Source organism: Dipodomys merriami, unplaced genomic scaffold (genome assembly GCF_024711535.1).
Source record: "Dipodomys merriami isolate MVZ:Mamm:240054 unplaced genomic scaffold, mDipMer1.0.p SCAF_91, whole genome shotgun sequence".
Classification (NCBI taxonomy): Eukaryota; Metazoa; Chordata; class Mammalia; order Rodentia; family Heteromyidae; genus Dipodomys; species Dipodomys merriami.
This window is the reverse complement of record NW_027206524.1, coordinates 1215001-1233011: the sequence shown is the minus strand read 5'-3', so window position 1 is coordinate 1233011 and position 18011 is coordinate 1215001. Positions and strand designations below refer to the sequence as shown.

At 38.6% G+C, this 18011-nt stretch overlaps 1 protein-coding gene and 1 non-coding gene across 3 annotated transcripts; both read left to right on the top strand.

Annotated features, from left to right (window-relative positions):
- Positions 1-2: 2 nt before the first annotated feature.
- Positions 3-12118, top strand: LOC138821361 (sperm surface protein Sp17-like). Of its 2 annotated transcripts, none has more exons than XM_070013528.1 (5): positions 3-145; positions 1212-1392; positions 4991-5061; positions 8027-8113; positions 11800-12118. In XM_070013528.1, exons 2-5 carry the CDS (start codon positions 1239-1241, stop codon positions 11938-11940), a joined length of 453 nt encoding a protein of 150 aa, XP_069869629.1. In that variant the 5' UTR covers positions 3-145; positions 1212-1238; the 3' UTR covers positions 11941-12118. The 2 variants fall into 2 exon arrangements, with proteins under 2 accessions (XP_069869629.1, XP_069869630.1); XM_070013529.1 differs by lacking the exon at positions 3-145 and adding an exon at positions 183-311.
- Positions 12119-12302: 184 nt separating this feature from the next.
- Positions 12303-12433, top strand: LOC138821393 (small nucleolar RNA SNORA51). Its single transcript, XR_011370143.1, has one exon. It is a non-coding gene; the product is annotated as a small nucleolar RNA SNORA51 (small nucleolar RNA).
- The last annotated feature ends 5578 nt before the right edge of the window (positions 12434-18011 follow it).

Sequence of the window (18011 nt, the reverse complement as noted above, 5' to 3'; positions counted from 1 at the left end):
CATCCGCCGCCGCCGCCAAGCCCGGCGGCGACTCTCTCCTTCTCGGCCGCCGTAGTTTGTGTTTTTTTTTTTTAAACGGTTACCCAGCAACGAGAAAAAACAGGCGGAACCATCCCATCGGCACTACCTCAGAGAGAAAGGCGAGGTGAGGCGGTTTTTCCCCACCCCCATACTTCCTCTCCCACCGCCGAGCCTCGCCTTTTCTGGGCCCCTTCACCTGCTCTCGGCCTCCCCGACAGCCCTGGGCAGCCTGGAGCCGAGTGGGAACCCGGGCCGCTGGAGCCCCTCGGGTCCTGGACGTCCGGCCCACGGTTTGACTCATCTCCGCACCGCCTCCCGCCCCCCAGCTCGGTTCAGGGTCTCCCCAGTGCTTTTCACAACCCGGGAATGAGTCAAAGCCTCATCTCCTGTCTCTTCAAAGAAAAGATGGGCGGGGGGGGAACCAGCCCCGCCACACAGATTAGGCCTCGTGGAAACAGCCCCCTCCTCCAGCCCGGACCCCCCCACCCGGCCTCCTCCTTTATTCCCGCATTGACGCGCTCACAAACAGGCCGCTCCCAGAAGAGGCTCTGTACCCAAGGAGCCCAGCCCGCTTGTATTCCACAGTGGAAGGAGGAAGCCTGGCAAAGCAAAAACCCGAAAAATACTAAGAATCCTCTAAGGATTTTTTAAAAACCATCACACCCATCCCCTCCTCTACCCCCTTCCAGAGTTCAGAGGTACTTTTAGAGCCATTACAGGTCGTGTTTCCAAAGTGGCAGTTGAAGACAGGGTGAAACTTCAACGAGTCACACTGATTTCTAGAACTGAGGACTCGTTTTTCACTGTCGTTGGACCTTAAACAGAGCCTTAGCAATTGGCAATGAATTCAGTTAAGCTAGCTTTTCAAAAGTTCTGCCTAAATCGTCATGGGATAAACTACCTCACCTTTTAAGAACAGTAAGACAGAAGGACAGAAAGAAAAAGTACTTAGGGTCATAGTGGAAAGTCTTGGTTTGTGAACTTATTTTCAGTGATTTGACCAATCGAATTTGTAATCTAATTCATGATGGAAAATTCAAATTGTACTGGAAGAAATGAGTGCACTGGAGTGGTGTGAATGAAAAAAAAGAGTTGAAGCCCAGAAAGTTGGGGTATGCCAAATAGATTGTTGACATAATTGTGATTATATTAAAATCAATTATAAAGTCAGTACTTTTTGATGACTCTAGGTACCATAAGCAATTCTTCCTAAGGAGATGTCGATTCCATTCTCCAACACCCACTACCGAATTCCACAAGGATTTGGGAATCTTCTTGAAGGGCTGACCCGAGAGATTCTGAGGGAGCAACCTGAAAATATACCAGCTTTTGCAGCAGCATATTTTGAGAACCTTCTAGAGAAAAGAGAGAGTAAGCTTTAAAAAAAAAAAAAAGAAATAGCCACTGTCTAAGAGTATTTGATTATGATAATAAAATTGACCGACCATCTTCATTCTACAGAAAGTCTTTATTAAGCAGGTAGCTTGCTATGTGAAATGATGTGTGCTTTTTGGATGCCTTCAAGTAGTTTTACATTATTTGAGATTGCCAGTTAATTCCTCAGACTTCTTCATGGATACAGAATGGAACTTCAAAAGATGGTACAGTATAAACTTTCACTTCCCAACAGCTTGTTCTAATCATCCCCAATAGTTGATAGTCTGTTCTTCCTCAGAAGATAATTTTCAGCTTTCTATAAATTTTGATTCTTCTGATTTGAAAGTATTATAAGTGTTATAAAAATAATTCACTCCTTAGATTAAATAAATTAGAATTCACTAGAGTATATGAAACTTGTTCTTCAATAAAGACAAACTGCTTTGAAAAATGAACTGCCAAACTTGGAGGAGGTAATTTGTATTCTTTATACTCTCAAAAATCCCAGCCTCTACAAAAATTTAAAATACATGCTAATAGTAACTCTGATTGAAAGTTAAAGTTCCTTTATTTCCTTAAAATCTCTATCAACTCAGACCTCCTCAAGTGGTCAAAAGAAGATTATTACTGGGCACCCGTGGCTCATGCCTGTAATCCTAGCTACTCAGGAGGTTGAGATCTAAGGATCACAATTCAAAGCCAGCCCTGGCAGGAAAGTCCATAAGACTTTTATTTCCAATAAACCACCAGAAACCGGAAGTGGCACTGTGCCTCAAGTGGTAGAGCCTAGAGCTGAAGAGCTAAGGAACAGCATCTAGGTCCAGTGTTCAAGCCCCACGACTAACCAAAAAAAAAGGATTATTAGAGCTATAAATTTTATTAAAACCTACTCTTGGGTTAGGAATATAGCTCAGTGGTAAAACATAAATTAAGCATATGCAAGGCCTAGGTTCAATTCCCCAGTGCCTCAAAATAAATAACCTCCTCTTGAAAGAACAACCATTATGTATAAAATATTATTATTGATTATAGAATGTCAGTAGAGGGGTAAATGTGAATAGGAGGAGCAAAAAGCAAACAGACTTTACATTGTAAATCACTTTACAGAGGGAAGATCTAGCAAAGGGCTTGAATTTAAAAACAGCTCTCATAGCACACAGGTACCGCTCCACCCATTGCCTTTGCTCTGCCCTACAGAACTCAGTTCCTACCCATTTCCTGTTGCTGGTCTTTTCCATATCCAGTCAGGGTGAATATAGATGCACAATCTGAAGCTTTTCTACTGAAAGTATTTGGTAAATTATATTTAAGGGAAGAGAAATCCTTTGGGAAAAGAGATGAACTACCATGAGCATTAATTTTGTTATTATAACATTAATTTTACAACTTCATGCAGTAAAAAAATTTTAGTCATTTGTTTAATTTTAGAACTCAGGAACATACTATTACAAAAACATTTGAGTCATTGTTACCGGATCACAGTAATAAAAGCAATTGATGATTCAGATTAATGGTCTCAGGATACTAGCTCTTCACTGATAAAAAAAAAAAAAAAAGGGGTAAACCATCTGAAACAGTTTTAAACACCACATCCACTTCTACTCATGTCAACCAAAGGTGAATTATCAAACTAATAGAAACATCAAATTTTAGTCTCTCCAAAAAGGCAAAAGCAATCATTACAGACTAATAGCCTAGCCTCCCACACAATGTAATAACTCACTTCCCATCATTCTTCATAAGTAATTTTATTTTATATGGTGCTAAAGATCAAACCAGGACCTTGTACATGGTAGCTCCACCTATGAGCCCATTCTATAAGTTTTTATTGGCCTTAAGTTTTGGGAACAGAAGATATGTTAGTATATAATATAAATGGTATCTCAAAGTGCTAGGGGAAAAGTGGATTTCATATAAAATACTGAGTTAAAGATGAGGAAACAAAACAATTAATTCTATATGTTACACACCCTCTCCCTTTCACCCTCTCCATCTCCCTTTCTCTCCTTTCTCTCCCTCTCCTTCTCCCTTTTCCTTTATCACACTTGGAAATGAAGCAAATGTCTCCCTCCACATACGCTCCTACCATATTGTACTCTGAAACTACAGACCCCAAAACCAGGGCCAATTGGTCTTAGACTAAAACCTCCAAAACTATGAGCTAAATAAGGATTTCTCTTTTTAAGCTGATTCCTCAAATATATGGTTTAGTAATAGTGGATTAACCTGAAGTTTATTCCAGAATTGTTTTTATGTATTATGGACAAAAACAAGTAACTACCTGTGTTAGCAGGAATAAGATTTTTAGTTTAAGGAAAAATAGCATACAGTTATAAAAATGGAAGAGGTTAATAAAATCCTATAAGCCTAAATTGGAATTGAAAAATGTCTGTGCAACCTCTTGATATGTTTTCTCTTAAAAGAAAATACATTTCAGGACTGGGGATGTAGCTCAGTGGTAGATTGTTTGCCTAACATATATAAGGCCCTTTGGGTTTGCGCTCCAGAACTGGAAAAAAAAAAGATACCTTCAAAAACCTCAAAATTATAACTAACACAATATTGTTGGGCATCTCTGAATACCCAGAACCATGGGTCTAATCTGAATCAACAAAAAGACTTAGAAATAGGAGCTGGGAAGGTGGCTCAGTGGTAGAGTGCTTGCTTTGCATGTATGAGGCCCTGAGTTCCATTCCTCAGCACCACATAAGCAGAATAAGCCAGAAGTGATGCTGAGGCTCAAGTGGTAGAACGCTAGCCTTGAGCTGAAGAGTTGAGGACAGCACCCAAGCCCAGACTTCAGGCCCCATGACCAAAAAAAAAAAAAAAAGACTAAGAAATAGACAATGGAAGAAATTGGAGAGTTGACAGAACAGTATTAAGGAATTATATTTTTAGGTATAATTATGGTGTCATGCTTACATTTAAAGAGTCCATATTTTAGAGGTACATACTGAAAGATATATTTGTAGATAAAATAACAGGATTCCTGAAAGGCTAGCTTGAAAATAATCAGAAATGGTGGGAAAGTAATCTGAAGAGTTGCTAATTATATAATCTAAATAATATGCATAAGTTTATTTTACTATTTCTACTTTAGGTTAAAAATTTCTTTTTTATTAGCATATGTTATACAAAGGGATTTCAGTATGCTATTTCCATGCATTTCTTGCTTGAAATTTGTCATAAATGAAAAGTTACAGAAAAATTCTGCTTAAATGTAAATACTTCTTCCTGCCAACTGTCTATTTAATGTGCCTCCTTCCCAAAACTCCTGACTATTTAACATTGACTTTATACACTTTCCTGTGTTTGCTAGTAGATGTATGAAAGTGTCAATGTTTATTTTTCAGTATTGACATTTGTTCTTTCTCACATTTTGTTATGAATTTTATAAAGGCAAAATACATTTCTAGTGCTTTTATAATATCACTAATGATTCCTGCTTTTGTCTGCTCTGTATAATTGACAGTCAGATTTTCAACTGTCAGTTAAGAACCCATGATTTGAAAAGAGGAACGTTTTTGTGTTATTCTTATAGATTGATTTTAGTGAACTCTAAGTCTGAAATTATTATATTTTTATTATCTAGAAACCAACTTTGATCCAGCAGAATGGGGGGCTAAGTTAGACGACCGCTTCTATAACAACCATGCATTCAAGGTATAGTCTTGTGAAGCTAGTGAATTTAGCTTTTTATTTTCCTGTGTACCAGAGATTACTAGGATCTGTCTAGAATTGTGAGGAGTGCATGAGGCATTAACAATAACTTATTAAAACTTTTTATTGTGCTTTTTCCAATGAGAAATTACTTTCCCAAGTATCTGAATTGAGTACCGATATTTTGCTTAAATTTAACTGATTAACAAGATACTTAAAAGTTATAGAGCAATTACTGCATCTTTTGTTCACATTTTTAGCACCACAATGTTTAGCAAGAACAAGTTCTAAACAACTTCTGAGTTAATGAATGATATATCATCAAACACTTAGTCCAATTATTTCATCATGTGCTACAAAAGACAAATTAGAATGAAAGATTTATATAATCTTCTCTATAAAACTAATCTGTTCAGAAAAGACAGAACTTATTTTTCTCATTTAGGAGTATTCTCAAAGCAAGATTCCTCAAAAAAATTCAAACCTTAAATTGAAGGTACCTGTTATTACATGTGTGAGACGTCAGTGTCTTTCCTTAATAGCCATACAGACCTTAGGAGAGTTGAGAAAGTTCAAGACATTCTCTCTATGTTCTGTTGTTCAGATGAGAAAGACTGATTAAGAACAGCATCATTGGTATCAACTGGGAACTTGATGGAAATTAAAGTCTCAGGCTCCACTCTAGGTCTACAAATTAGAAGTTATGTTTTGATCAGATCCACAAAGTAATTTATAGGTATATTAAAATTTGATTTCATGGGCTGGGAAGGTGGCTCAGTGGTAGAGCACTTGCCTTGCATACATGAGGCCCTGGGTTCAATTCCTTAGCACCACATAAGCAGAAAAAGCCAGAAGTGGTGATATGGCTCAAGTGGTAGAGCTCTAGCCTTGAGTTGAAGAACTGAGGGACAGCTCTCAGGCCCAGAGTTCAGGCTCCATGACTGACAAAAAAGAAAAATTGAGATCATTAGCCAGGCTTGTTGATGTTCCTCTGTAGTCCCAGCTACTCAAGAAGCTGAGGCAGGAGAGTTGAGCTCAGAGATTGAGGTCCAGAGCAACATAGTGAGACCCATCTAAAAATAATAATAACAATAGTAATAATTGTATAACACTATTGACATTTTGGTTGTATTAAATTATTTATTTTTAGACAACTGAAACAATTCTGTTATTAATAACACACCAACAGATAGTAGAATTAAGAGAAATGAACTCAAAATTCAGGTTTTGATGTTCTCCCGTACATTTGGAGAATATCCTGTAGAAGTAGCTGGCACTTAGTTCATGAGTTCAAAAGTGAAGTTGCAACCATTTATGCCTGTGTATATGGAAGTATTTTATTTCTATTTTAACTAATTTCTGTATTAATGTTTTATATATATTCATGTTTTATGGAAATCAAGAGGATAATGTTGAAAAGTTCTATGTCCTTGTGTCACACAGCAATTTCAGAGTCTCTTTTTCTTTTCAATTCTAAAATCTTTTTCAGTTTACTTTTATGTCCTTAAATTTCCATTCTGTGAGTTTTAGAAGCTCTTCTTCTAAAAATGGTGAATTAGCATTGCCTCTATTTTAGAGGAAGATTTGAATAGCCATGTCAAAATTGACCAAGCTGCCAGGTGCCAGTGTCTCATGGCTAATCCATTACTTGGGAGGCTTAAAATAGGAAAACCACACCGGGTGCTGGTGGCTCACACCTGTAATTCTAGCTACACAGGAGAGTAAGATCTGCATGATAGCTGTTCAAAGCCAGCCAGGGCAGGAAAGTCTGTAAAACGCTTCTCTCCAATTAACAACTCAGAAAAAGCCAGAAGTAGAGCTGGGCTCATGTGGTAGAGCATTAGCTTTGAAAAAAAGAATCTCAGGGCCAGCACCCAGGCCCTGAGTACAAACCACAGGACTGGTGTCTAAATAAATAATAATAAAGAAGAGAATCACAAGCTGAGGCCAGCCAAGGCAGAAAAAAGTTGACAAGATCCTTCTCAACCCATAGCTAGACACAGTGGTGAACACCTGTTATCCCAGCAACTATATGGAGCCAAAAATAAGCAAATCCCAGGCCAAACGCATACCCAGGCAAGAAGCAAGATCCTTTAAAATAACTAGCAAAACGTGGTACTAGATGTGTGGCTCAATGGTAGAGCCCCCTGCCTAACAAGTCTGAGCCAGAGTTCAAACCTCAGTACTCACACACACACACACAAAAAAAAAAATTGACAGTTTATTTCTCTCTTTATACTTAAATCATTCCCTACAGCAAAACTGACTTCCTTGACTTAGTCTTTAATTAATGTATGCTAATTGTACAAAATGAATGTCATTGTGACATTTTCATACATGAATATATAATGTATTTTGAACCTATCCACCCACCCCACCCCCATTTGCTTCTCTTACCTCCTTCCCCGATCTCCTTCCTTTTCCCTAATATTGACTTGGTTTCTAATCCATAAATTTAATCCATAATTTTAATCCATAAATTTCATTGGCCTCATATTGCAAAACACAATGGTATTTATTCCTGTTTTAAAAACCATTGACATCTCATTTTCATACTCTTTGCAGAATTTATTAGTTCATCTTACCAACTTTTACTGTGACACATTAGGCTTGCTAATTCATAGTAGTCGTTTGTTTTTAGTGCAATAGCAGAAGAGAGAATGTTGACTTTCGATATTTGTTTATAGTTTGAGTCCCTTGAGTTTCCTTCATTTATTTCCTTTTGTTCCAACATATTTTCTTTGTTAAAAGACATATATTTAATTTAATATATAGTAATTTAATAGAATTTATATATTTTATATATTTAATTTAATATAAGGGAATTGTATATATAATTAAATAAAATTAATATAATTCCCCCTTCTTCTCCATCAGTTATTTTCCATTTACCCAAAGAAGTTTGATCTGGAACAAAACATTATCTACTGAAAAACATTTATCTGTTTGGCCTGTCCTCTTTTACTAGGACCAAGAACAACCTGTGAAATGTGACCTTGTCCAGGAAATGTCCTCAACATCCGAGAAAAAGGAAGATGAAAGGGCTACCGCCTTAGTATGTAATTTTTTCTTATATATTTTTTGTATTCCTACAAAGAATATCATTACTCAGTTTAAAATTGTACTTCAAATATGAATCAACCTATTATCTATATTTTTATTTATTTATTTATTTTTGGTCGATCGAGGGGCCTGAACTCTGGGCCTGGGCACTGTCCCTCAGCTCTTCAGCTCAAGGCTAGTGCTCTACCACTTGAGCCACAGCGCCACTTCTGGTTTTTTCTGCTTATGTGGTGCTGAGGAATCAAACCCAGGGTTTCATGCATGCAAGGCAAGCACTCTACCACTGAGCCACCTTCAGCCCATATTTTTAAAGTTGCAATTTTGCTTTCTTGATAGTTAATATCAGTGATAAACATAGATCACTTTCAACCATACCTCTTATAAAGAAAAATTCATTCTTCCATTAAAAATAAAATCTTATTTTTCAAGATTGTCAATGGACAGAAAATCTTCCCATTAGGAAATGCAGACAGAACAACTTGTAGTCTTATATTTCAGATTCACCTTCCACTTTGGGAATTTTTCACTAATGGTTGCTCATCAACACTACACAATGGAAAGGTTCAAAGAAAAGAAAAATAAAAGCTGAAAAGAATTATAAGTAGCCAACTAAAATGACATCATACAGTGTGGTTTACTTATACAAGTGGGCCCTCTACAAAAACACCCTCCTCCCTTGTTAATCTACATCCTAGCCATCAAGATATGGGAAGTCGACATTGCTACCTATCTGTATTATAATGGCATTATAATTTAGTGTAGTGTGCAAACAGCAGCACTCAGGAGATAACTGTGCACATCTCTACCAATTCCATATTCAGTAATATTATTATATTTTTTTGTGACACTGAGATTTGATCTCAGGTCCCATGCTTGCTAGATAGGCACTCAACCATTTGACTCATACCCCCAGGCCTCTTTTTTTTTTTTTTTGCTTTAGTTTATGGATTGAATCTTAGATTTTTGGCTGGGGATTTTTTTTTTTTTTTAGATTTTTGCCTCAAACTTCTATCCTCTCAGTCTCCATTTACCAAGTAGCTGAGGCACTATTTTAATAGATTGAAGTCAGCCATTGTGGGAATATTAAAACAATGTGAACACTACACATCAGAACCTGTTTCTTTCTAGAGGACCAGTTGTTAAATATTTACCAACGCCACTGCCAATGTTCTTCATAGTTCAGACTCAGAGAACTAGGTCTGATGAGAAAGTATCAAAAGCCAGGTTTTACCTGGCGCCAGTGGCTCATGCCTGTAATCCTAACTACTCGGGAGGCTGAGATCTGAGTATCACAATTCAAAGCCAGCCTTGGCAGGAAAGTCCATGAGATACTTTCTCCAATTAACCACCAGAAAACAGGAAGTAATGCTGTGGCTCAAGTGGTAGAGCACTCACCTTGAGCTAAAGAGCTCAGGGACAATGCCCAGGCCCAAAGTTCAAGCCCTGTACCAACAACAACAACCAAAAAAAAAAGGGCCAGGTTTCTCAGTCCTTTTCATATCCTAATATTCCAATTAATTACCCAATAGTTGACACCTAAGATCGTCATGTCCCTTGAGAAATACCTTACCTCACACCCATCAAAGCATAGATTTTTCCCTGTAATATGTGCAATTATCCCAAAATTTTATCAATCCAACCCAATAAGCCTGATACTAACATAATATATGAGAAGTCAGGGATAAGGAAAGGAAGTACCATTTTCTTATCTCTTTCATAGGTGCCCTTATACAAGCTTTTATGAGAGTTGAGGTTACAGTCTCATTGATTTCCAGCTTGAGAGTAACTTATTTGCCCATTTGATACATCATCTTTTATAACACACTTCTATAACATACTGTTTACACTTAAAGATTCAAGAACATAATTTCCCCTAATTTGTTTGTAATGAGTGTGGGGGAGAAATTGAACAATCCATTGGGTCTGTTATAAAGAAACTAAGTGAATAAATCAAAGTATATTAGTACAGCTCAATATGATGATGTCTTTAAAATAATAAGACATTAAAATAACATAGAAAAGCAAATCAAGCCCCAGCACTGGTAGCTCATGCCAATAATCCTAACTATTCAGGAGGCTGAGATTTGAGGTCTGTGGTTCAAAGCCAGCCATGGTGGGAAAATCTATGAAACTCTTATCTCCAATGAACCACCAGAAAACTGCAAGTGGCACTCAAAGTGGTAGAGCACTAGCTTTGACCAAAAGACCAATTCATAAACAGTGCCCAGGCCCCCACTTCAAGCCCTACAATCAACCAAGAGAGAGACAGGTGAGAGAGACAGACAGACAGACAGACAGACAGACAGACAGACAGACAGAGACAGAGAGACAGAGACAGACAGAGAGACAGAGACAGACAGAGAGACAGACAGAGAGAGAGAGGAGAGGAGAAAGGGGGAGAGAGACAGAGACAGACAGAGAGAGAAAACAAAGATACAGCACTGGGAAGGTGGCTCAGTGGTAGAGTGCTTGCCTTGCATGCATGAGCTCTGGGTTTGATTCCTCAGCACCACATAAACAGAAAAAGCCAGAAGTGGCTCAAGTGGTAGAGCACTAGCCTTGAGCTGAAGAGCTGAGGGACAGCGCCCAGGCCCAGAGTTCAAGCCCCATGACCAACCAAAGAAGAAGAGGAAGAAGAAGAAGACCACCAAGATATATTGCTAACTGCAAAAAAAAATAGTTGTATGATCTCATTATTAGCACACATGAGTTATTTAAATGTGACATTTTCATACACACACACATATATAATGTATCCTGAATGTGAACTCATTTTTAAAATAAAAATGCATATATATTGTTTTATGAATGTATTTTGCATGTAGAGAAATTTTGGAAGGATATATATATATATATATATATATATATATATATATATATATATGCACATGCACATGCACATGCACACATAGATGCATCAAACACACTTAACCCATGATAATGGTTATCTCTTAGGAACAGGATTTGGGAAGGTGAAGAAAACCTTTCAACTTTTCATCACAAATTGTATTTGCTTTTTGTTGCATATTTATCATCTTTATAAAATATAAAAAGATATATTAAGTGTTGTGTGTGTGTATGTATGTGTGTTTTCAGTGTTAACCTCAGGATCCCTATGTTTTGCTGTCTGTAAATTATACCTTTTTAAAAGAATAAGATAGAGGAGGAAGAAAGATATGCCAAAAGTCAGTTAAATATGCCAAGGTCAGCCATGTTAAAATCTGACCTTACCGGGATAAACTAATTACTCTTTGTCACTCCACCCTTCAGTGTATGATTCTGGTTTTAGAAATCATTTAGAAACCAATAAGGGAACATTTTAACCCATCTTATATAATCATGATTATTTCAGAACAGCACATTTACTAATCTTTCAACATTTCTTACTGTGCTTCAAGTCTTGTTTTCCTCCTCAAAAATATTATTGCTCAGAAAACTGTTAAATAGGAATTTTTTGTACAAAAAAAGAAGCTGATTTTTTTTATTGCAGAGACACATTAAACAGTACAAAACAAAATTTCTGTTGTTTGGCATTTGCTATTTGGTACATATACAAATATGTGAAATTCAGGAAGCAACAGATCTCAGTTACATCCCTAAGCTGATTAAATTTATTCATTTATTTTTGTGGCATAGAAAATATGAGCCGTTAAGTCTCTTTCTCTCCTTTTAATGAAGGCGTCTCCTGAGGAAGAAGAAGAAAAAGAAAAAGAAGAGAATGCTGCTGTCAAAATCCAGTCAGTTTTCCGAGGACACATGGCCAGAGAAGAGATGAAGAAAATGAAAGATAAACAGGAGAACGGAGAGGAGACCAAGTGAGGACTCTGGTCTTACCCTCAGAAAACATGAAAAAAAAAAAAAATCCAAATTCATCAACCTTGTTGTGATTGTCGTTTTTTAATTCAGTCAGGGAGATTCGATGTTGTAACATTTACTGGTGTTATGAAAACTCTGTCATTAACATTTATTAAATAATAAACCTGCCATTGAAACATAACACTTGAAGATTTCCCTGAGATCATGAGGATTTTTTATACTTGTCCTAAATTTATATATAGATACCTTTTGATTATAGAGCTTGAGTATGAGTTTTCATTGATCTCAAAGGATATGTGGTCATTTCTATCTCATCTCTGAAAAACTGATTCACTGGTTCACTTTTACTGATAAAAGATATTATTGGCCTCCGGGTGCTCACCACAAGCTGTGTTCTTACACTGACTGTATAGAAAGAGAAGGCAGAGTAAACCTACCCCATATACACCTCAGCCCAGGCCTGTGCCTAGTCTGTATTGTGAATGGGGAGAAAAAGGAAAAAAAAGATGTTATTGCCTTTCAAGGATAATCTGCTTAATGTTTTTACTAGTAGTATGAATTGAACTCAGAGCCTTGAGCATGCTAGGCAAGTGCTCTACCATTGCTACCACCTATTTTTAAATACCATGAATTAGAAGAACAATAAGGTTTTTAAGAATCTGCTTTTCATTGGTTTTCATTGACACATATGCATTCACTTATTGAAAATATCTTGAGGACCCTTCATGTGTTAGGATTTAATAATGAATATTCTTTCATTATTGTCTGGCTTGCCAAAATCAGACAAAAAGACTAATAGCATAATAATTGAAAAATACAAAAGCAATCATTATAGTTTCTCCTTCATCCAAAACTCCCAAGTCTCTTTGATACCAGTTTCACAAACTATGAGACCTTTTATCTATTTTTTTCTTTTTCTTTTTTTTTTTGGGGGGGGTCCGGTCGTGGGGCCCAAACTCTGGGCCTGGGCGCTGTCCCTAAGCTCTTCAGATCCAGGCTAGCACTCTACCACTTGAGGCACAGCGCCACTTCCGGCTTTTTTCTTTTTGCTTATGTGGTGCTGAGGAATCGAACCCAGGGCCTCAGGCATGCAAGGCAAGCACTCTACCACTGAGCCACCTTCCCAGCCCCTTATCTATTTTTTTCAATGAATCATCAAAACTCCAAGGGACTTATTTTTAAGAAGCTCCTCTCTCTCTCTCTCCTCTCTATCTCTGTCCCTCTTTCTGTCCCTCTCTGTCCCTTTCTTTCTTTCTTTCTTTCCTCCTCTCTGTCCCTCTCTCTGTCCCTTTTTGTTTCTCTCCCCACTCCCCACACACACACTTTTCCTCTCCTTCTCTTCCTCTCCCTCCCACTCTCCCTCCCACCACCCTTTCCTGGTCCTGGAATATGAACTCATGCCTGGGTGCTGTCCCAAAGCTTTTTTGCTCAAGATGGCACTCTGCCACTTGAGCTACAATTCCACTTAAGACTTTTTGGTAGCTAATTGGAGAAGAGGCTTACAGACTTTCCTACCTGGGCCCTAATCCTCAGCTCTCAGCCTCCTGAATAACTAGGATTACAAGCATGAGCCACTGGCACCCAGCACAGTCTCTCCTTTTTGAGGCCTCCCTACCTGTGATTATCCAAGATGCTCAGAATTCACAAAGGAAACATATGGATTCATTTCCCTTCTTGATAAAAAAGAAAACAGTTTTAACCATTTAACTAGCATTACCGTGTTCTGCTCCAGTGATAAAGCCTAGTTCTGAAGTCTGAGGTGATACCCTAGCTCATCCTGATTCCAGCTGTCCCTGTTTTGGTTCTAGGATTTATCTCTCTTTAAGTCACAATTATCCAGCCATTGATCCCCAAAGTCCAGTAACAAGCTGGAGCGGCTCAGTCCTGCAGAGCTCAGACCAGACCCATATTACTCCATGATGAGTGTTGTCCTCTAAACACTTAGATCCTTAGGCTCAGACAGGTGCTTTCTGACATCTCATTGCCCTTCCTAGAACTTACAGTTGTCAAGCTATACAACAAAGATTCAAGTGATCCTTTCCACTCAAATCCAATGCTATATATGAAGGTTGCAGAAGCCATTCTGTAATCTCCCTCCAGCTCCAATACCGTTTCTCCTCTCACCATCTTAGTGCTACTGAAGACCTGCATGCTAGCTAAAATCCAAGTCCCTTATACACTATACCATTTCTTTTCATCCTCAACAATCCCCTTTCTAAGAAAGTTTCAGTAATTCTAATTTCTTCCTTTGTCCCTCCAAAGATGAATGGTAGCTTTTCCTGCAATCTCTATTGCTAACGGTGGTTCTAGCAATTTTAGTCACCCAATTTGGTGTGTGTACTAAGACTTGAACTCAGGGTCTAGGTCTGGTCCTTTTACTCAAGGCTAGCGCTCTACCACTTGAGCCACAGCTCCACTTCTGGGTTTTCGGTGGCTAATTGGATGTAAGATTCTCAGAGTTTTCTGGAGGGATTAGTTACAAACCACAGGTTCCTCAGATCTCATCATCCTGAGTAGCTAATATTATAGGCATGAGCCACCAGTACCCAGCCTGCCCAATTCTTTAAACTTTTATTTCAAGTATTACCATGATTTTTGTTACCAGAAAGTCAGCTGCAGCTCATCACCCTCAATCCTTGTCTCCACAAAGAGAAGAATTTAAGCAAGACAAGACTGTAGTGAATGTGATAGGAAAGTATTAAGAAAGAAATATAGCACAGAAAGGAGGATACATGGCATGATGCCACCAGAAGACAACACTTCACCTTCAGCATAAAGACATGAGTGTTATTTTTAAAAAGAAAAAGAATTAAGGGCACAGAGCAAAGGTGCCCTGCTAGAGTTGTGGCCTGACTGGTCATTATCTCATTTCTAGATTCCTGAGATGATTTCTCCAGCTCGAGGGTGCAGCCTGATCATTATAGGCAATTATCTTCATTTGAGAGTGATCTGCTTAGCTCAGCTCTGTTATTCTTTAAGGGTAGTTTTAGACCTTTGTCATGAACAGGTTATTGATCAGACCTGCCTTTCCTAGAGCCCAAGGTGACTGCAAAGTGACTACAGAAAGAATGACTTAAGATAATGACAAACATAAAATGGACTTAGAGATGGCCAGACAAAAACAGCTGAAGTACCGAATACAAATACATTTTCAATAGACTGGAAGTGGGCTGTCTCCATGGTGAGAACAGCAGCCTTTGGGAGTCTGAGTACTTGATACTGAAAAATTCCTAACCCTAGATCCAGTCTACAGTCCAGTCACAGCTGAGGTCAGCTGTGAGGAAGTCCTCTTAGAGACTATGTGATCTCCTCCTGTATTTTTGGTTTTCTTTACATTTCCTCATTGCTTGTAACTTCCACCTAACCATTTCTGTGTCCTGATTAGACTGACTAATTCACCTAAGAATTGAAATTGTATTCTTTTGTTGTTAGTGGTTGTAGTGATCGCAGGGCTTGAACTCTCCGCCTGGGCACGGTCCCTCAGCACTTCAGCTCAAGGCAAGCGCTCTACCAATTAAGCCACAGCGCCACTTCTGGTTTTCTGGTGGCTAATTGTAGATAAGAGTCTCACAGACTTTCCTGTCCGGGCTGACTTTGAACCGCGATCCTCAGATCTCAGCCTCCTGAGTAGCTAGGATTACGGGCAGGAGCCACCAGTGCCTGGCTTTTCTTTTTTTTTTTTCTAACAGTACTCCAGATTGAAGTTGGCTTGCTAGGCTTGCAAGGCACACACTCTACCTCTAGAAACATGCCTCCAGCCCTTTTTTATGTTAGTTACTTTCAAGGCAGACTCTCACTTTATTCTTAGGCCAGCCTGGGTTGCAGACTTCCTACTTATGCTTCTTCCATGTCAGTGGGAATTATAGGCAGGTGCCATTATGCTCAGCAATTGTGCTTTCCCTACAGCTGGAATAACAGGCATCTGACCATGGTGCTCAGTCACTGGGTGAGATGGAGTCTCCCAAACCTCTTTCTGCTTAAGCTAGTCTCAGACCAAAAACCTCTGATCTCCACTTCCCAAGTAGCTGGGATTACAGGTTGAAGCCACTACTACACCTGGAGAAATACCACTCTTTTTAGTTAGAAACTTCTATATTGACATGGAGAACTGCATCTAATTTTGTGTCCATCCAAAACACAAAACAACAAATTATTTCTTAAAAAAGAAACACCTAAACGTGGTTATGGCAACAAGAAATAAGACAATAACATTTCAGGAGCTGAAAACCAGGTTTATCTAGCAGAACAGGAAAAGCCAAATCCCAAACTCACAGTGAGGAAGGCTGACAATCAATCTAATTTGCACCACAAAATTCACAAAAGGCATTGGTTTAGCAAGTACTAGGTACTACCAGAACTAGAATTAAATGGGGGGGGGTCAAAAAATTGAGTAAAAGCTGTTTGCAAAACAAACCTTTCTCTATTACCTCGGTTAGCAAAAATTTAGAGATGTATAGTCTGAGGGAATAGGATAATCTCTAAATTGCAAGATATCAGGTCCTGTGAGAGCAGAAATACCAGACCCACAGACGAGGATGAAATGACTCCAACATGTACTGAACTGTGAATTATAGTGACTGACAATGCTCTTCCTCCAAATACCCCTTAGGACAAAGATTCTAACCTTGCAGAGGAGAGATCAAAAAGTTCTTTGCCTTGAAACATGACCTAAAAATAAATGACATTAGGAGTTCCCAACAAACACCCCATGAAATCACTCAGAAACTCGAGAGTCTACAAAACTTCTCATAAGAGGCAATCTGCTTCACAGTTCTCTATTCTTCAATAAAATCATTTCTGATCATCCCAGGATTATGAGACATTAGGGAAAGCCTCTAACACAGAAAGCAGAGTGGTGGTTTGGTTGTTTCTGTTTTTTGTTTTGTTTTTTTTTACAGTCCAGGGATTGATTGTTCCGTACCTTTTATACCATGAATTCATAGCGAATAGGTTCCAGCGGTTCAGGCTCCTTCCCATTAGCTCTCAGTTATGGGGAAAGGAGATTGGAGGTTGGGGGCAGGGCGGTGAGGGAGGAGTGTTGGAGGCGGGAGAGAAGGATAAAGTTGGGGTGGCCACTGGTACTTCAGTTAATCCTATGTATAACCTTTCTCTTTGGCTTCCTATTCCATTCGGTTTCCTTAATGCATTTCAGGAAGCTATTGCTCTTAGAGTGGTTAATATGAATCACACACACACACACACACACACACACACACACACACACAAATCTTAACAAAAGCATGCCTTAACCTAACCTCTTGGTCTACCATAGTCTAGTAGCATGCAAGGCAACATTATAGACACAATTTTGCCTTGGTAATGGTTGTGGGGCACTTCTTTTGGAACAGTGACCATTCTCTGACCACAGTTCAGCTTCCTTGTAGATTCACATGTGTATGGGCAAAGGAACAACTCCCAGTTTCCTTAAAGGCCTACAGAGAACATGTACTTTGGTGAAATTACTAGAAGATGGTAGCTCTAGCCAAAAGGCAACAGATTGTTTTGTGGGGTCTTGGTTGTTTGCAGTTTTGTTGTTGTTGTTATTTGTTTTACGGTGTTGAGGTTTGAACTCAAGGCCTTGTGCTTGCTAGGCAGGGTGCTGTACTATTTAGCCATGTCTCTAGCCCCTGAATGTCTTTTAAACTAACTTTGGTGAGACAGTCTGTGCATGGAAAAGGAGTCTTGAACAAACAGTATTGGTGTCACCAAAGAGAAAAGATAGATAGTGGATTCATTTGTTTATACAAGAAAATTGCATTTGGTTACAAACCCACCTCAATTACCCACATTTGAGCATGCTCTATATTTTCTTCTAGAATGCAGTTACATACAGGGATATTACAGAACAGACTCTCAAAATACTATTCAGATATTTTGTTGCTTCCATGTCTTAAGAAGCTCATAACCAATCTCCCCTAACCAGGAGAAAAATGGGTACTGGCAATTGGTAGCATCAGATGAAATAACAATGATAATTTTGCACTGGTGATAACAAGAATGATTTCAGGTAAAGGGCAAGAGGAATAAAGTGACAGTGGTATTTAGTCACCATGGTGACAATAATGATTATAAAG